Here is a 21,282-nt window from a genome sequence, read left to right as displayed (position 1 = left end):
TTATGACTACAGTAGTATCAAATGAAGCTAAATGATAACATTATTTACATCTGGAAAGTGAGACTAGACACAGCAGTTGTGTATTGTGGAGATGAGAGGATAACTTCAGCCCATGAGACTGTAAGTCAACTTCAGGGCACAGTTAGACGGCCCAGGCCACAGAAAAATGAAAAATGTATCGCTTGTTTATCAAATTGAAATTCTATGCAGGGAAGATAATTTTGACCTGTACGATCACAAGCAATACAAAAGAAGATCTGGTACAGAACAACAGGCCCATGAATAAGAGTACATTAAATTAATTACAGTGTATTGGTCTACTTTCCCTTAGAGAGGAAACGGAATACACATAAATATTCATATGTCACTGATAGGTCTGCTGAACGACCTGTTTATTATTCGGGCAAAAAAAGATGGGATTCAACTCTTTGAACACTAGAATGATTCTCAGAAGATTAAATTTGCCCAAGTTTTCCCTCAACAATTACTGACAATTCAAACCTAGGGCGGACACCTCAGCGATTTCAGGTTTCTGTGCACCGAGCAGCCTTGTCCTGTTTTCATATGCCTCATTTCAGGACCGAAACAGAAAGAATCTCAAGCAAGCTACGGGTCACACAAAGAGACAGAGAAAAGATTTGTAAAGTGTGGCCTTGGAGCGAGAGAAGAGTGAACAGGTGTATACCTTTGCCAAAACTTTGCCAAAGCAAAGAAGCAAAAAAGACTCTGTAATCAGACCTAAATGCAGTATGTTTACAAGCAGAGCCATGCCCATACTCTACACCTAAATGGCAATTAAACCAACCGCGCCGTCCCTACCTGTTTGGCTAAGTTGAGACGTGCTCCGGCTTTTCCTCGAGAGGCCGACGATCGCCACCATTTTGGCACCGATGCTGGAGCGCCTCTTCTTGTCCCCGGTCTCCACCGTCCCCACGGCCGTGTCCGATTGGCTGCCGTCCGTCTTCTCCAGTGTGTACATGTCCCCGCTGATGCTGGAGCTCTTGGCCATGTTGTTCCCGGACACACCCATCTGCCTGTTTTTCATTTTGGACGTAAAGTCACTGTCAGCAACGAAGTGCGTGGGTTGGCCACAACGGGGGGTCAGAGGAGAAGGGGATGGAGAGGAGGGGTGAGAGGAAGGGGGAGGCACAGGAAAGGGGGGAGGAGAGGATGGGTAAAGATGAGAGGAGACAGAAAAGGACAGGCTTCAGCTACAGGACTTTGGAAGACTGCACGGGTCAGAGGCTACAGGTATATCCACAGGTATATTTACAGGCATGGTGACAACTGGACAGACAGGGTAAAGGTCATCCATCTTCTGCACTGATGTGAATAAAAAAGGTGTGAAACCCAAAATGCAGTTTCACACTACCAAGAATAAATGGAAGGACAGACATTTGTGACTGCAATATTACTGCCCCTAAATTATCGTGATATGGTAACTGCAATATTACTGCACCAAAATATCAGCATGAGGTGACTGCAATATTACTGTTGTAATAAAATACTGGATTATAAAAATTTGTGTGCAGTAAAATTCTATGTGTAGGTTTTTGCATAAAGGATTACATGTTCACATAGTTTTTGTTACTTACCAGGGAGCTGGGCAGTGTACATTGCTGAATTCACATGTATGTAACATACACATACTGTGTGTGTTTTGGAACAGTCAAAGTCTTTTCAGTGTGAGAGGAGAACAGGGAGGTCGCTCTCATGAACACAAACATCTGGTAGAAATGTGGACATCCTACATCCATCACACAGAAAATGAATGGAGAACGTCCACACTTGTATGTGGGCATCCTTCCTCAGATTTCAAATGAGTGGGCCAGTCATTTAAAATGAGTGGGTCACTGACATAAATGCACAGGCCACCGATTTAAAATAAGTGGACCAGAGATTTCAAATGAGTGTGCCGGTGATTTAAAATGACTGGGCCACTTATTTAAAATGAGTGGGCAAGGCTTTTTTTCCCAGGGAAGCTGTATGCTGCCATAGGCCTGCCCCAGCCATGATACATATGATTTATAAATAGACTCCATAAATAGCCTCTCACAAGCTGACTAACATTATCATAATAATGTATTTGGGATAAAAAAATACAATGTATAATTCAGAACAAGCAAGAGAGATAAAAAAAATAAAACACTTACTTTAAAAAGCTGAACAACAACCCAATATTATTGTTGTACCATAAGCCTCATTTATGTCAATAGAAAAGGCAAAATTCTCCAATTTTGGCAAAACGACTACATTTGCTAATGCACTATACGAAAGGACAATTTTCCACAGAAAATGATCAACTTATGACATTCCAAACAGCCGTCTGCTATTACTCCGACAGGAATTAACCAGATATGTTACTACCTAAATTATTATTCACTCCATGCCATTCACATATTGCAAAATACTGAGAAAGCTCATTTAAACAAAATCACAGATAATAATATTATTGGAACCTGAATGAAAAAAATCTGGCAAGTTCTCATCATTGCACAAATAACTGTCAATGAGAATGAGAAAATGCTTGAAATGAAACACTCTGAGCTTATTCTTTTCTTTTCGCAAAAAATAAAAATCACAGTTTACAGAAAGCTAATATATTTAGATTCACATTATTGTCATAACACTATTCTACAAAGAGGAGTCATCTATGGTGACAATCATGCAGGTGATAAAGCACACCCTTCCTGTGGTCTGCACTTCTGCTATGGAGCTGGGCCAAAACACTTTGATCACTAACTACAAAGGTGTAGTCCTTAATAATGTCTCCAACATGACACCACAGTAAAACATGATCCCTCAACTTGTATACATTGGAATGTACTTACTTTAAAAACCATTTAAATGAAAAGAGATGTAATTGTTTCTAGTGCCCTGAAACCAAATCCCACAAGACTTACAACAACTTTCTCCCACTATTTAAGCAAACAAACAAATTACGCCAGCATGAAACTGTACCGTATAATATTATGTTTTGTATAGTTAAATCATTCGTTAGCAAAAAAGCAGAAACATGCATATATAGGGACCATATGGGACCGAGAGTACATGAATGACATTAAAGTAATCCTCTAAGCATGACCTTTTAAATAAACCATTCTCACAGCGTGGATTTTAAACCTGCAACCCAGGCAGGAAATAATTCATTTATTCACGCTGAGATCAGCCAGTATGGGTTTCTTTTCAACATGTCAGTCGAAAGAAACTCTGCCAGAAGATAACGCGTTGATAAAATATTAAGGCCAGCCTTTACTGCAAGAGTCATTAAAGATCTTGCAGACCAAGATGGCTCTTTTGGGGCTGACCCTCACTATGAAGTCACATTCAGACCTCACATTGAAATGACATTTGTTATTGGGTGATCTCACTGTTAAAGAGTAAGGTCAGGCACTTTAAGCACATTAGTGTGCTCTCAGGTAATGCCTAACTCTATCTTAATACTTTTTTGGCACCGTGTCAACTGTCAAGGAAATGGCAATGTAACACAGTGCAGTCTGTAGGCATTTGGACAGTAACACAATTTTTGTTCCTTTGGATCTGTACTCCAGCACGCTGGATGTAAAATAAAACAATGAATATGAGGGTGAAGTGCAGACTGTCAGCCTTAATTTAAGGCTACTTACATCCACATCCAGTAATCCATATGGGAATTACAGCCTTGTATACACAGTACACCATTTTAGGGGGCCAAAATATTCAATACCCTCATATCCATTGTTTGATTTCAAATCCAGTGCGATGGAGTACTGAGCCAAAGCAACAAAAACTGTCACTGTCCAAATGCTGAAGGACTTAATAGATCATTATTACGACATAGTGTGCATCTGAATGGTGCATACCGTATGTTTCCCTGAATAATGTACCATACAAATATGTAAAAACCAGTAGTTTCACATTTTAGCAGCTTTTCATTTTTTTCAGCTTCAAGCACAATGTGTTTGTCACAGGCTGTTCTTGTACCTACAGTGGTATGTATTTAAACTATCTTGGCCTGGCAGCCTAGCAACTCATTTTCGCATGTCAGCCAAAGGAAGAGATAATAGCTTCATTAATTACAGTAAAAATGGAAAAGCTAGCCCTTTAGCATTAGAAGTCAGAAAGGACAAGCTTGAGATAATAATGCTAATTATGCTCTCTCCTAAATTATCAAGGGGTTCAAGGGAGCACAGACAGGCCTCAGACAGACAGGCTTGCAATGTACTTTTAATGGAGACAGTACTTTGCATGTAGGAAGTTTCAAACAGCACCCCTGGTTGTGAAATGGTCGATGATGGGTAGATGTATAACCTCATGGGGTTTCATAGTTGTCCTGTACTAGACATCTTAATTTAACCAGACGTTCTAACGGCCTGATTTAAAAAATCAGTCAAGAGCTTAGAATTATCAGGGTCCTATCCCCAGATAGTATATTTTTCAGGATTTTCAAAATGGTAACTTCTTTTGTTGGACTGCATCTGCTTTTGTTTTAAGTTCACATTAAAAGGTATGTCCAAAAATTATTACAGGTGTTTTGTGAAAATGAAACAACAATCTACAGGTTAACATTCACAGGTGAAGAGCTCAATTTCAACGTTTTGTATACATTTATTTTTTATTTTTGAAAAAAGTTTCTTCTGAAAGAGTCCTATTATTCTATAATTCCCAATCCACAGACAGACAGACACACACACACATGCACACATCAATTTATGCTAAAATGGAAATCATATTTTTATAGGCTTATTGTGCATGAAGTCTCAAACAGGTGTTTCCCACTCTCTTTATCTCTCTCTCTCTCTGTCCAAAATGTCAAGGCTAGCGACCTTAAGCGCAGGCAATTTGACGGCTTCTGTACTTTGTCTCTCACTCTCTTGCATCCCTGTTTTTGTCATTCTCTCCCACGCACCAGTGCAAGCCATTAGCCAGGATTCACCATCACAACAACATATGCTGTTTTCTGTCTGAGTGAGTCAGAGTGCAGAGAGTCATTCCATAAACCCTAATGGACGACTGCATTTTTAAACCACATGCACGTGCATGTACACTGAACATGCTCACATCAAGGTTACACCTCATTTTAGAGCAACCAAAAATGGAGCGAAAGTGCTTATGTTTTTCTGAAAACAAGATAGCTCCTCACAAGCTTACGCTTTATGTGACAGTATGGCTAATTTCGAGCTCGGTCCAGGACAGATTTGAGCATGTCGATGCGGTACTCAGGCATGGCTCCAGTGTCACTGTGCCACCCTAGAGGAGACTGAGGACTGAGGGGTGAGTGGGCGGGTGGGGGTTGGATGGATTGGCACCCTACCATGCATAGAACTGGCCCTGGCGGCACTTTTTCCACTTTAAAAAACCGAGGGTAAATGGAGAAATGTAACTGATAACAAATTAAAAAAGGAGTCAAAAGAAACTGCTGCCATAGAGATTAAAATAGTCTATGTATCCTCAGTTAATTTGCTATTTACAGTAGATTCTTGCAGCATACAAAAATTCATTCATGTATTTGGTAAATTAAGGTTAGCAGTCATAGCAACGTCATAAGCACGAAACCGTGCAGACCCACGGTGCACCTGCACAAAGTGTTACGAGTAGAACTTGACTAACTATATAGCTATCTAGCTATGGCATGTCCTCACCTCTGTAACGTTACTTGCTGTCCTCCGTGTGTCCATACAGCTGTAGCGGTGGTACGCGCTAAGTAGGTTAACTAAAGTAGGCGAAATGCTAACAGGTTAGGATTAGCTAAAGTAACGTTAGGCGATAAAGCTGTGCTTAAAAATCTCGTGCTGTTCGAAGTGGTGATTTTGGGAGATGCACCTGCGCATGCATCCTACCAAACAAAGCACCACCTGCACATGCATACCACAGGTCGTCCGTGAGTGAGTGAGTGAGCGAGTGGGTGACCGACCACAATTTGCCATGCATAGCCCAAGGCGGCAGGTCCTGCGCGCCGTGGGAAAAATAGCTCAGGAAAATTAAGAAGTATCTTGCTCGTCCTTAGCTAAAAGCACAAAAGCATTATGACTGACTGTCCTTAAAGAAATATACATCTGTTACAATCAGAGGACACTCAATCACTGAATTCTATGCATTATAGTGTGTTAAATCATGAGACATATCTGGTCACAAAAACAGTAATAATTTTCCATTAAGGAGAAACATGTCAGCTAGAAACAAGGACAAATAATTATTCAACGTACTTACACATCAGTGAACTGCATAGATGCATATTGGACAAGTGCATTTTACAATGAAACTGGGATTAAAGTGCACAGAAATGTATGCCATATTTTCACAAAGCAATGACCTGCAGCACAACCATACACTACACCACCTGATTTAACTAATTATTTAAGCTCCTTGATCCAGGAAGTAAGCTCATCAGTGAAATCAGGTGATGTAGCACATGGATGGAGCAAATACCTGTAGATACCTCAGCCCGCAGGGTCTGAAATTGAGTAGGCCTGCTGTATACTCTCCTGACATCTGGCAGAAAAAAGCTTAAACACAAAATGTTTATGACATAATACAAGTTTCTTGACAAGAATACGTGGCAATTAAACTATTTTACAAGAATATGATTCATTTTATTTTTATTGAATGTCCCCTGGTAGTGTAGATTTCAGCACAGTAAAATATATTGTTCTTGAAATTAAGACCACAGACTCATCTCCACTACAGGGGACAAAATATAATTTGCAGGTCTTAGGAGGATACGACTTATTTGGTTACTCCAATGACTCCCTCCATTTTAAGAGAAAAATCCTGCTCTTTGTAGTAAGGCAGCATACATGTAGGTGAATAAACTTGGACGAGCTCCTGTCTCTAGGGATTTTTCATTTTTCTCTCCTCATCTGCACAGTTTGTTCCTTTTACACGCTGATTCTGCTCAAGCACATTTTTATCTCAAGCATGACGTTCCATGGACGTCATGTATGCTTATATAACATTTATTCTAGATAACTGCGGCAAAACATTTCAGCGGTGCTAATTTGTCACATGGACTTACAGACAACAGGGAAATCAGCAGGTATGAGTGTAAAGGCTATTTAGATATAAGGCGGAAATCATCATTCCTGAATGCTACAGTATAGAAGACCTTCTGTACGGCACAAACAACACCATTGTACTGTAAATTCTGATAAACATAACATTTTCACTTGTTTTTGACCTAGGCTGAATGAAACCTTGCACCTGTTCTTTTTGCGTGCGCGAAAGAGGGAAAAAAGCTCCTCTTAATTTCTGCAGTGGGGCACAGAATGGAGTCATCTGAAGAAGGTGACTTTAGTATTTCAGTAGCTAATGCAGAAGACTCAGTTTCTATGGCAACTGTGCCCCAGGTTTGTGCAGTAGCTTGATTGCACAGCTGCGTTTAAAAACAGACCCTTTGGCCTTAAACTGTCAGGATTAAGACCACAGGATCTCAGTCCTGAAGAAATTTTTTTCTTCTCTAAGTGGCATTCTGCAAAAGGTGTAAAATTTGTGGGTTAGAGTAGAACATTTGTGCTTCGCTTTAGCCATTCTTTTGAACCTTGACAAGAAGGACCACATTTTGGAGGAAGGTTGTTTTTATGAAGAGGTGCCTCTACTTTAACCCTCACTACTTATCGAGCTAAATGTAGTTAGCCGTAACCGAGGAAACAAAAAGGGCTCAGAGATTGGTGGAGGGGGTGTTAAAAGCACTGAATGCAGACAGTTTACTTCCTGGAGACCACTCACAGAAAGCTCTCCATCTGAAAATCTGCACTGACATGATGAGATTTATTCAACCATTCATATGGAAGACTCAATGGCCACTTGAAAAACAATGTAGAGGAAATGAGCGATACCATATTTGTGCATCTTTGTCACCACAACATGACCTCAATAAGTGAGGACACTCAAAATACTGGACTAGAGTGTGTCTGCATTTGTTTTATGCAAAAATACAATACAAATCAGGTGTAAATCTTTCAATAAACTAAGGAAGGATTTGCGAATACTGCAAAGACAAATCCAACTTCCTTTGAGATTCCACAAGATATTAGCATGTTTTGCATATACAATATGCATGCAAATTTGTAATGCTTATACTGTATATGCACAAATCACCAGCATTAAACAAGACAAGTGACTTCTAATTCACATTATGTTTAGTTAACATAATTTAATCCCATTGACAATCACTGACACATTAGCCTCATTTTACTTCCAACAAACATTTATCTCCTCGTTATGTGGGCGTAGAATAAAGATGAATCCATCAGCTGATTAACTGCTAGTTTTCATTATAGAAGAATGCTGTTATAAGGGTGACCATTACACAACAAGAGGCTCTCATGTAAATGTAACGATCAAGAGATTAATAACTACTGCAAAGCAGACAGGGTCAAATAAAGCCCAGATACATGCATGAGGCTGCATACAATTATACATTCTGTCACCATCTAATTGGAATGGAATTGGAGAGCCAAGCCAGCAGGAAAAGCATAGGACAAGAAATGTAGGGCAATGAAAATAATGTTTAAAAATATAGAATTATCCACTGAAAACAAAAAACCAACTTTGGAAGCAGAAGCAATGAGACAAGCTATCTTCTCCATAAAGAAAGCACAGGTTACAGGCTGTGACTGAGTACTCCAGTTTCTCATTACCAGAAGAGCCTTGGCCAAAATTCAATCAACATTTTTCTTCAGACTGTTTTTACTTTCCAGACTATTATTTTATCATAATAGTATCATTCATTTAAAGAAAGTGGATTTAGAGTCAATACAAAGCAGAGCCCAGGCCCTGGCTTGTACACTTACATATTTTGATTCGAGAACCTGAATCTTTTTTGATCCAAATTAATTTGTCTGAGAGCGCTCAATGCTACAGAAACTTGCGTGTTAGGATATAGAGTTCCCTCACTAAAAGGACAGATAAAAATGGCAGCCAAGCTCTCTACCGTAGGACCAAAACTGTAGCTGGGAGAGAACGTGTCCTCTTTCTGCGAAAGTAGTACAATAGCTTGTGCTTTACAAGTCAGTGGGTATACATGGTAATGCAGAAATCCGGTGGTCAGTGACAATATATATATATATATACTTTTGCTTGTATTTTTCCCAGCAAATGCAAGATAGACATTAGTAGCACTAAGATATTGCACCTTCTAACAGCAGGCTAGCCAGTAGCAAGCCGCCAGACAGTACAAAGATCGGATTTCACACCTAACCACCAAATACTCCTTTCTTATTCTTCTACAATAATATTTAGCTATTTTCCTCTTTAGAATAGTACAGTCTAAAATTCTAACACAAAAAAGATTTCATGTCAGACCATATAACTAGGTGCAGTCCATTAGACTCACCATTCCCTGAAAATTACACTGGGTGCCAATACAGATAAAGTTCAGAGATCACACCACCACTCCCTCGTGGACGAGGATTAGTGCTCAACTATATAGCTATGAAATGTAAGATCTTCAATTCTGATTCAAATACAAATGTTCATAATAAAATAACAAAATGAATGTCTAACAATGAGTTATTCATTCATTTTGTTATTTTATTGAATTTATTGAATGAATGCAGAACAATATGAAATATTTAATTGGTAATAGTAGTCATGCTGATAATTTTCACACAGCCATTTCCAAAAGCAACACATCACACTTGCCTTGAAACAACTAATTTCTGGAAAGGCTCTTTCTAGTGTTTAACACATACAGTAACACTATTGCCAATAACTTTTCAAGTTATGCTCACATACACTACATTACCAAAAGTATGTGGACACTTTAACATCACAACCATATGTAACCTGTTGAACATCTCATTCCAAAACCATGGGCATTAATATGGATGCTGGACCCCCTTTGCAGATGTAACATCCACCACAAGGCTTTCCAGTAGATTTTGGAACATTGTTGCAGGGATTCGCTTCCATTCAGCCACAAGAGCATTAGTGAAGTCGGGCACTGATGTTGGCCTTAAGGCCTGGCTTGCAGTCGGCATTCCAATACATCCCAAAGATATTTGGTGGGGTAGAGATTAGGGCTATGTGCAGTCCAGTCAAGTTCTTCCTCACCAAACTCAGCAAACCCATTTCTTTATGGACCTTGCTTTGTGCACAGGGCATTGTCATGCTGAAACAGGAAAGGGCCTTACCCAAACTGTAACTCACAATAACAGCACATTTGACTGAGGCAGCTCTAGCAGGGCAGAAATTTGACGAACTGACATGTTGGAAAGGTGCCATTCTATGACAGCGCCACATTGAAAGTCACTGAGTTCTTCAGTACGACCCATTCACTGCCAATGTTTGTCAATGGAGCTTGCATGGGTGTATGCTTGATTTTATGCACCTGTTAGCAATGGGTGTGGCTGAAATAGTTGAAACTACTAATTAGAAGGGGTGTCCACATACATTTGGAAATGTTGTGTATAAAAATGTATGTCTGCTGGATTTAAAAATAATTTATGCCTGGTCAAATGATATTCAAAAATCTATTCGCCTTTATAAAAAACCAGACGCACTCTTGGATATGAAAGCTTGAGATCAGTATGAGGCCATAATAGTGTCAGAATGAATATTCCCCACAATTACTGTAGGAAGTGACATTTTTAAGATATGCTGCATACGTTACTACAGACATGTTGCATTTATTACTTCAGGCACCAGTGCTGTTATTAATTGTTTAATAAAAGGAAGTCCACATATGTGACAAAAGACTTATTGGTTTTTTTAAAGTCTGGAACTTAAAATGTATTTATTAAACTGCACTTGACAAAATTAAGTGATAAGACTGAGATATGTGAGTCATTAGAGAAATGACAAAATGATGGATTTTTCATTAGAATGTTTTTTGTAAGAAAAAAATGCGTTGAAAGTAGATGAGGTATTCCAGTCCATGGTAATGAGACTTTCTTGTCATAGGGTTCAGTCTATTTGTGTCACAGTGATTTCACCTTTAAATGTCATGTTGTGAATGTTATATAATTCCTGCGCAGAATCAGGACAACTTGATCTACAGCTTGTAACTAACAAAATGACTGATATTTAGTTATACTACTTTGCATTTCTTGATTCACGACACATCAATATGTATGCATTTGATATTGGAACTAACAGAAAAAAGGAGAAACTATTTTTCTGTGTTATGGTGGACAATACCCTGAAGTAAGACCCTTACAATACTGTAAGCCAGCAAAGAGGCTTGTGATGTAATTACGTGTAGTGACTGCACTTGATTCAAATGCAGTTACAGACAACCGGAGGCAGTTGGAGTTTTGCCACCACGATTTAAAGAGAATTTAGCCGTTGGGATGACAACTGGTAAGGATGCACATAGACGGACGTGTAATGAATGTGTCATGTATACGTCAAGGTGATTGACAGAGGGAGCAGTGGCAGTTAGCACCATGACAGGCACATTATGTAAGAGACACAAGGTGAACGTGTGAACACGGAGTTCAGGTTCCGGCAGTCAGCCCCATTCACCCCTGCCCCCCGCCCCCCCCTCCCCCGCCCGCACACACAGACACACACACACACAGTCCCACATACAAAGACGTATTCTTGCAAGAGGTTACACACCAATGAGTTTAAAAAAACACCAGCTGTCAACAGGTGGTTTCTAAAAACGTATGCTAGATACTTTAAAACGACAGGCAATTCATATGTCAGAACATGTGAGGGAGAATTTCATAATGCAGGGCCATTTCTGATTGGCCGCATATAGAGAACATGCAGCACATGGCATACAGAATGCGACAATAAAGAAAGGCATAACCGCTATGATGTCAGATGTGCTCCCAATACGTGTGGAAACACAGGATGAATCATAGCTGGCCATGACAGTAATCTGCCATTTTTTCATTACCGTCTTAATTCTCAGTGAAGAATAAGAACATACTGAAGCCATAAAAACCAAAAGGATTTTGGGTGGGTGTTATTAATATAACAAGTAACATTTTCCATATGCTCCCAAAATAATCCATATTTCCATTTCAAATGCTAAAAATTATTTCAAAAATCCAATTTGTGTGCTTAAACCATGGCATCATGCTGACTAAATTCCAATTCATGAGGATTCTGTTTTTAGACAGAAAGAAAAACCAGTACCCAGTAACCTAAAGGTAGCACAGCAAGTAACAGCTTATCATTGGCTCAGTTATATACACTCTCCTTAATCACTTCCACAGTAGGCATATTCTGACTATCAAGTTTTACTGTGGCATCAAATCCTTCTATAAATACACCACAACACTGCGCTAAAATCCCAGCGTTCGTTTAACACCTGCTGAAAATGCCACAGGCAAACCCAGGCATGTTGCTAGGTGACAAATGACAAATTAGACTGTCTGTTTATCACACCTGAGTAATCAGTCCTGCAGCCTACCCTAGCACCACAGCTAGTGTTAGGGGTGAGACATTTATACTTAGACAGGGAACAATTCGATTTTGGATGAGGTATTGTACAAGTGATCTTTTAAAGGTGCAGAAAGTAAGTTTGCCGTAAGAATACTTTTGTTCATATTTGGTTAAATTTCATTCACATCCCAACAGATATCAATGAATTAAAAGGTCTAAGAAAAAAATGCCTGACTGCCCCAGGCTCGGAAATCAGCCACTCAAAATATCACTGCGCCTAAATCTTAACAACCAATCAGGACAGCTGTCTGCCCAGCTTCCTGTTGCGCATTCACAGTGCAGCCAGAACAAACAGGGCAGACGGGGCTCAGGCTACACAGAAAGAGCAGAGCAGAGGTAATGTCAGCTCGACTTCCAAACGACGCAAAAACTCCAGTACTACCTTGTCATCCCATGCTTATAACCTAAATTTTTATTCTTAATTTGACATTAAGACAGACAGATAAGCAAAGATATTATATGAGAAAAATCAGATTTAAAACTATATGTGACCCGTTTTATCATAATCAGTTGGAATTCTGACCAATTTCATACAAATCAATGCTTAAGTCACAACTGTTCATTTTTGGATGTCTTAGGGTTTCATCTCAATGCCAAATTCAGAGTAAAGACATAGTTTTGAAGCATTTACAAGGCAGTAGCAGAGGTTTGTGTCGTTTAGAGGTCTGGCTGACGTTACCTCTGCTCTGCTCTTATCCGTGTAGCCCTAGCCCCGCCCGCTCTGTTTGCTCTGGCAGCGCTGTGAACACGCAACAGAAGGCGGAGCAGACAGCTGTCCTGATTGGTTGTTAAGATTCAGGTGTGGTGATTTGTAGCGGCTGATTTCAGAGCCTGGGGCAGTCAGAGAGACCTTTAAATTTATTGATATCTATCAGGCTAATTGATAGTAAATAAGAAATTTAACCAAATGAGAACAAAAGTGTTCTTACAAGAAACTTACATTCTGCAGCTTTAAATAAAATGGGATGTAGCTGGGAAGTTTCATAGGGGAGGGAAACACGTTCTACAGTGGCGCTACTCCACTACACATCTAGGAGGGACACCGACTGGGTTTTACCTGACATCGTTCTCTGAGAACCTTCTCTGCAGCTCCCCGTCTTCCAGCTCATCCTCCTGCTCCACTTCCACTCCTTTCATTACCCCACCCCCTGCCCCTCCCTCCCCGGCCCTACCCTCCTCCCCAACCCCCGCCTCCTCTGCCACTTCAGGCAAAACCTCCTCGTCGCCTTCCCTCGACTGACTTTTCTCCTGCAGAGCTTGTGAACGACTGACATCGAACAAAAACCGCACAAAAGTGAGGCATGCAAAACAAAAAGGAGTGAAGTTTCAGTACAGGAAACAAATAAAAATTAACAAACAAAAACTCATTCAAATTTCTTATGAATGGCAACCAGGAAAAGCAAAAGGACAATCAACAAAGTCATCTGCCTTGACAATGGAGTAAAACCTGAATTAAAAAAACTGAAAAAAGCTATGAACTTCAAACAAACAATATTTACACTCTCAGATATAAAGGTACAGTGGATAGAGGTAAAGGTACTATGCACCTATAGGGGACCACTCCAGTGGCAAGCTTTTGTACCTTCTCAGGCACTTTTTTGTACCTCTTTTTCTGAGAGCGCACAACATATTTGTAAATTTAGAATTTCAATTTTTTTTTTTTTTTAAACAAAACAAAAGGTGATATTATACCATTGCGTGATTTCCAGGAATGAGCAAACTTGCATCTAGAGGAGTGAGGTTCATTCATTTGGTTCAGGTATACCTCTGGCAGAACCAAACCTGAACTCACAGGAAGCTTTCCATTCTGGTAAAGATGCTCGGTTCAGACCTTTTCAAAGCGAAAACTTCTGAACGCAGCAACATCGGCCTGAACCCTCGTTGCACTGGTCGGGTTCAGAGCCTGCTCGCAGGTTTGCCCATTCCCGCCAATGGCGCTCGAGTTTCTGACGGCCCCAGAAACCGCGGAGCGCAAAGCGGGCTCACCTGATCTTGCGGTTCCCCCGCGGCCGTTCGGACTGGACAGACATGTAGCTCGTGCTGCTGAATCGAGAGGCACTGCTGGTCCTCGACACAGCGGACACGTCGCTTACATCACTGTCCGACGACTTGGTGGAGAGGTTGTCCGAGCCTCGCTGCGGATCCCTGCCTGACCGCTGCAGGGGCACACATGAATTTCACCTTAAAACCAGCAGACCCAAGAAACCATCCATCCATCCATACCCGCTTATCCTGAGCAGGGTTGCGGGGGGTGCTGGAGCCTATCCCAGCGTGCATTGGGCGAGAGGCGGGAATACACCCTGGACAGGCCGCCAATCTATCGCAGGGCACCAAGAAACCAGGGGAGCTGAAGTAACTGTGGAATCACCCGCTAAGAGCTGAGTGACAATGAAAACAAACTGGGCGCTCGACTCTATAGGGCCAGAGCTGGGGACTCCTAGACTAGACACTTTACGCAGGATCTATTTTCTTTATGTTTTTCAGACTTCAATTTCAAGATCAGACTGGAGGTGTATTTACTTAGTGCCTGTAAGCTAAATAAAAAAAATTCATTTTCTGAGAACAATTCCAAGAGTCCTTTAACTCTGGCTCTTCTCCACTGGAAAAAAAAGCAAAAAAGGAAATTAACTGTAATACATCAATTGAAAAACTCCCATAATGTTCTGTGAGTAATTTTCAATTACTGTGTTAAATTTCTGTTTATTTACTGAACTGACTGAACTGAACGGGAACCTAAGCCTCCAGAGGACTGAGCACAGTTCAGCAGAATATTTTTCAAAGGCTTTCAAAGAAGCAAGAACACTTCACATTTAATGGCTGCGGAGGAAATACATCAATTGCATCAGCAAATATTAGGCAAACAAGGCCTTCAGAGGGCTTTCTGAAGAATTTTTCAGTTTCCATGAACACACAGTTCTTCATATCGCTGGATTTTGCAGACATTTCCAAGAGAATAGGGTCTACTTTGTACATATGCTTATATAACCACAAAGTGCAGGCCATCTGGACCAAAGCAAGGCTTTGCCATTTAGAGGAAGACAGGGAGATACAATTTCCAGTCTGTCTAATACGCATCTCACTCTCCTATTGACCCAGAACCAGGTTCTATGTACATGTAGTCAGGGACATTCTACACTGATATATCATTCAGTGTGGAATGTCCCTGACTACATGTACATTAAACAAATGATTATTTTACACCTGAATCACACTGCAGTTTCTCCCTGCTAATATATCGAGTTAATGGCTAGGGATCAAAATATTAAACCTGGTCAGGAATGTATTTCTGGAGTTTAATAAAGTTAAAAAAAAAAATCACTCAATTGCAGCACTAAGACACCAGCTTTCACAATGAGGTTGTGTGATATTCTCAAACCAACTACATGAAATGTAGGCTCTCTTATTGTTACAGTCAAGCCATTTACTTGAATATGTCATACGTGAACATGAAACGTGAAATGGGTGCTCGTCACCCATTCTGGAAATGGTCCAGCTAACCTCAACGAGACATAACATCTAGCGACCTAGTTCATAAATTCACATTTAAAGCAAGTCAGCTGGACAATAGATGTTTAGTATAGTCTAATATTACTGAGCATTCAAAAGATACATTTTACTGGCAGTTAGCGAGCTAGGCACCATTACTACTACTTGTACAAGAGTTGAACCTGTTGTGGATAGAAACGGCAAGGTGTTAGTGGATTGTGTTTGATTGCCACATTAAGACACTGTTAAATTGCGCTGCATGTCTGAATGAATGACTCATTAATAACTATTAGCGTCAGTTTGTATTAAAAGCAGGTGAAACTTGTAAATATGCAGAAATTGTCACGCTGTGCCTTTTGAAAATGCAGATTTATGAAAGCTAGTGTGACTGCTGCAGTCCTGTCAGTGTACTGCAGTTGTGAGGTCTTTTCTCTCGTGCAGTGTTCTGCTTCTTTCCATGTGTAGTAAGCTAATGATGACCAAGGAAGCCACGCCATCATTTCCATGTGTGCAGTAGTCTGAGGCTCCATGAGCCTTAGGAAGCAGTTTCCAACCAAAAACACCATTAAAAATCATTGTTTGAAGAGTAATCGGGTCATATACACAAATACAACCTCTGGAAGCATACATTGTTGTACAAGCTGTTATACAAGTTACTTGAAGTAAACTGAATGCCCCATTTACATTGTTAGGCCAGCAGGTCACCATAAACTTCTGTAAATATCTAAAATACCATTAAATGCACAGGAAACTGTGTAGACCAATCAAAAGCATACTCCAGAACAAAAATTATAGGAAAAAAACCCCAGACACTGAACTATCCCCTTAAATCCAACTCTTTGCTCTCTGTTCTGACCTGCTCCAGCCTGGAGTCGGAGCCAGCTCCCTGCTTGTACTTGTTCATCTTCAACTTCATTTGCCGCGTTCGTTCTTCTACCTCCATGGCACCTAGAGGGAGAAAGCGCAAGACAGTGAGAGAGCAAGCGAGAGAGAGACAGAAAGAGAGAGAGGGAGAGCAGGTGAGGTGAAAAGTCAGGGGCAGGGGTGTCAGAGGTCGAGACCTTTCAGATATTTAATGAGGGTGCTCTGCAAGTATTCTTTCATCCCCCTCCCTTCCACTGTGGCCCCCTGGGCCTTCAGCCTCCAGTGGCTTCAGGATGAGATTTCCTCTTCATTCTCACATCAGCTAATGGGGTCATAAAGGATTCACTATGATCTAGAGTAGGTTTTTGTGGCAGAATACATGATCCTGGTTGTGTACAATGGCAATATCATTGCACATTATATTAAAATAACACAACATTTATTGCACATTGCTACTATGAAAAAAAAAATTGTATATGTACATTTTTTAAAGTAAAATATGACAAAATTGTACATTTTAATTCAATTGAATCATTGTGATTTGTTGTCAGCTTTCTTCTAAAATACCCGTAAAAAAAAGTTTCTCATGTTTGTGGTCATTGGAATAAAAGCATTTTCTGAGAAGCATACAAAATGCTTACAAACCACTTCTATTCTTACCACCCTGCAGGCCACTGTAGGGCACCTTTGGTAATTATGCAGAACATCCAAATCTTGTGGAGGATAATCTACTTTGGCCCAGAACCTTCTGAAGCCACAACCTAATAAACAAATGCATTTTCTGTTATGCATCCTTTATTAACTGTGGGCTGTTCAAAAAAAAATAGTTTTCCCACATACCCGTATCTTGAGAACTGTTGTCCATAAAGACCTACTTAAGCACCAGAGAGAATAATGTGGCTTCATCGTAACTAAAATAATATGGAGGACATTCTTTTCTTCATTTTCCCACTTCCGCTTTTGTGCCCACTTGCATTACATTACAGAAGTTACGTTAAATTACATTCACTTACGAGATGCTCTTATCCAGAGGAACTTACAAAAATGGAGATCATATTCAGCCATTTCGGTATGAAACAGACATGACCCGTTACAATTGTTCCCCTGTTAAATTACGATCAAGATAATATGCCCCAACACCCCCCCACCCCCTTAAATATTGCTCATATTATAATATGATCTATGTCAAAGTATCCGGATATTCCACAGACAGGGTGTCATTTGGCATACAAAATCTACAGTTTCAAGTGCTACAGGAAAGACACATCAGCAGACATCAGTGAAGTGGCACAGAGATGGAAATCAGTCCCAGAGCATACTGAATGATCTATTCATAAACTGAGGCGTAGAATTTACAAATCAACAGATTTGTTAAAAACATCGACATGAACACCATTTAGAACATCCTGTCTGGAAGTGACAGAATCATAAATAGGAAATTCATGAAGCAGTCTTTTTATCCACAAAGTGGAAGCCTGCAAGTTCTATTTAGCGAAAAACAATTTACACTAATTCTTAAAATTTGCAGGAAGAACCAAAGAACTGAAAGGCACTCCTCATTACTGTGGAGAAGTGGGTTGAACAAAGATGTGTTTTATGAACTTCAGTCAGTGGAATCTTTCATCAATGCAAAAATATTCCGCGAAATTCAAAAGAAGCAGAACAGTTTTGAAACCAAGGCTAAAGACTGAAATAAAATATTTATATTTCACTAAATATTTGCTTCTGAAACAGAGATACAAGATACACACGGGTGACAAATTAAAGAAAAACCAACATAAAGTGTCTCAGTAAGGTGTTGGGCCACCACAAGCTGCGAGAACAAATTCAATGCGCTTTGGCACAGATTCTGCAAGTCTCTGGAACTCTACTGGAGGGATGGAACACTATTCTTTCAAAAGATATTTTCTCATTTGGTGTGTGATGTATTGATGATGGTGATGAAGAGCTCTAGTACATTGTTCCAAAATCTCCCATAGGTGTTCAATTGCAGTGAGATCTGGTGACTGCAAAGGGATATGATTCACATAATTTCCATTAAACCATTCAGTGACCCCTCATGCACTGTGGATGGGGGCATTGTCATCCTGGAAGAAACCACTCCCATCAGGATAGAAATGTTTCATCATAGGATAAAGGGGATCACTTAGAATAACTTTGTATTGATTTGCAGTGACCCTTCCCCTCTAAGTGGACAAGTGGACCCAAACCATACTAGGTAGATGCCCCCCACAGCATAACCCACCGGACCCCCTCACTGTAGGGGTCAAGCATTCAGGCCTGTACCGTCTCTTGGTGTACGCCACACATGTACTCGCCCACTTGTCCAGAATATGGTGAAGGATGACTCATCTGACCATTATCACATTTTTCCAAAATCAAGGTCAAGTGGGCCTGCTCACACATTTTATACACGCCACAGAGCATGATAGGATGTTAATTGCTTAATTGTATCATGCTGTATGGAAGCATCTGCCTCCGTTATGTTTCTCCATTCATCTATTCAGGATTTTCCTTTAATTTGTCACCTGTATAAGGTAAATTAAAATTTTTATTAAATATTTATTTTAGAAAATCAGATTTAACATTAAATTTTATATTTAGCTTATATATATATATATATATATATATATAACAGATTTAACAGACATGCTAAATAAACATTTTAGTTAATATTTTAAGATTTAATTGACAAATTTCAATATATATATATATATATATATATATATATATATATATATATTGAAATTTGTCAATTAAATCTTCAATTAAAACAAATTTCAATATATATATATATATATATATATTGAAATTTGTCAATTAAATCTTTAGAATTGTTAAATTGACAAATTTCAAATATATATATATTGAAATTTGTCAATTAAATCTTAAAATATTAACTAAAATGTTTATTTAGCATGTCTGTTCAATCTAAAGTCTAAATCTTGAAGAAAATGCTGTATTTAGACTAAATCTGACAAAAAAAACAGGAAAAACGTGATGTGTTTTAAGTTACATTTGGTACCCCATATGTACTGTAAAAGCATGGAGAAACTTGGATATGCATTTGCGTTGATCCATCCTCAATCTTATCTTTTGGCCAATATTTAAAAGCTTGCAGTGATGTAAACTGAATTTCGCAAACTCTAAAAACACGCATTCAGAACCTTAGCAGCAAGCCACTTCCTCACCCCACAAGTTACACACGAACACATCAGACTTAAAACACATCAGACTAGACTACAGACTACTTGTGTCCTTTTGGCACACAGGAGCTCACACTAACAGTGGGCTGCAGACCGTGATGGGGTGGAGCTTCAGTGACCCTACCTGTGTCTCCACTCTCTGTCTCCACAGCCTCCTTCTCAACTGCTTATTTTTTATGATGGCAGTGATGAAAACACACAAAAATGGGGGACAAAGAAAACAGAAATATGACATTGGGGATGAGGAACTGACGGCGTTCTTGGACCCACTACTACTGTAAAACAGGTGTAAAAAAAGCATGACCTGTCTTTCCTGAGTAACGACTATTTTGAACAGGTAAAGCATACACGGAGTGCCATATACTACATTACATCAAAAATTTGGCAGGCGCATTTACTCAAGGTGACGTACAATACATGTATGTGCATACCGAAGGTCACTGGAACAACTGCAAAACACAGGTATGATAATATTCATTAGGTAAGTTATCCATAGCCATTAACATACTCCAATTCATGCAGTAAGCATAGGCTTGGTCAGAAAGTCCTAGCGGGTATGACAACAAGCTACAACATGAAGATAACGAAAAGTGCAACATGAGTACTGGGTGGAGATACAAGTGTAACATGAAAATGCTACAGGAATAAATTAGAAGGTGTCAAGTGATAAGAGCGATCCCAGATTGGGAGTTCTCGCCAGGTCAGTGTGGTGGACAAGTGGTGTTTGAGGGCAAAGACTGCAAAGCAAGTCATTCATAAACCGCTAGTAATTAAGGAGCCAGCAAAATTATGCTTAGGTTTATGCACTTACATGTGTGACGTCTACTGTTCTAAAGACATTAAAAGCCAACTGACAGAGGAGCTTTTAAAATAATAATTACAGCATGGAAATAAAAGAAAGAAAAACTGAAAAAGCAAACATAAAATCTGTAAAGCTCTTTAAACTGTCCATCAAACAGGGGACAACTGAAAAAAGCTGCTGAAAGAAAACGTGTAAAATTGGAAAAGAAAAAAAATCTAAGTAAAAATTCATAAATGGCAGTGGGAAATTGGTCTTTTATCACAACAAGGCCACATTCAACCACATAAAGAAATGGGATTCCTTCTCAACAAAGAAGCTCATCACAAACACAAAGCTTCAGGGAGAGGTTTACTTCCTGTTTAAGTGCCAAGGCAAGCTTAATGCTCCCATTGTACTATGGTGAAATAATAAGTCCATAATATCAAAACACATATGTTCCATGTTTAGGAATAAAATTCTGACCATGCCATATCTGAGACCAGGAGTTCCATGGTGTGGCATAACATTTGCCTTAGCGTCATCCAAGTAGAGGAGTATTCAGTCAGC

General features: G+C 39.7%; 1 protein-coding gene across 38 annotated transcripts in view; it reads right to left on the bottom strand.

Annotated features, from left to right (window-relative positions):
• LOC135261523 (regulating synaptic membrane exocytosis protein 2-like) overlaps positions 1–21,282 on the bottom strand; it is a 161,520-nt gene that overhangs the window by 23,703 nt on the left and 116,535 nt on the right. For 30 of the 38 annotated variants that reach the window (XM_064347905.1, XM_064347906.1, XM_064347887.1 and 27 more), the window contains 4 exons: positions 20,059–20,097; positions 16,721–16,812; positions 14,365–14,534; positions 820–1,061 (listed from right to left, as the gene is read on the bottom strand). In XM_064347905.1, the coding sequence (XP_064203975.1) occupies positions 820–1,061; positions 14,365–14,534; positions 16,721–16,812; positions 20,059–20,097 (543 nt within the window). Of the gene's footprint in view, positions 1–819; positions 1,062–13,435; positions 13,526–14,364; positions 14,535–16,720; positions 16,813–20,058; positions 20,098–21,282 lie in introns of those variants that run through there. The other 8 variants (XM_064347894.1, XM_064347900.1, XM_064347921.1 and 5 more) reach the window with 4 other exon arrangements.

Source organism: Anguilla rostrata, chromosome 8, assembly GCF_018555375.3.
Source record: "Anguilla rostrata isolate EN2019 chromosome 8, ASM1855537v3, whole genome shotgun sequence".
Taxonomy (NCBI): domain Eukaryota; kingdom Metazoa; phylum Chordata; class Actinopteri; order Anguilliformes; family Anguillidae; genus Anguilla; species Anguilla rostrata.
Note: the sequence above shows the minus strand (reverse complement) of the source record. Positions and strands in the feature narration are given on the sequence as shown.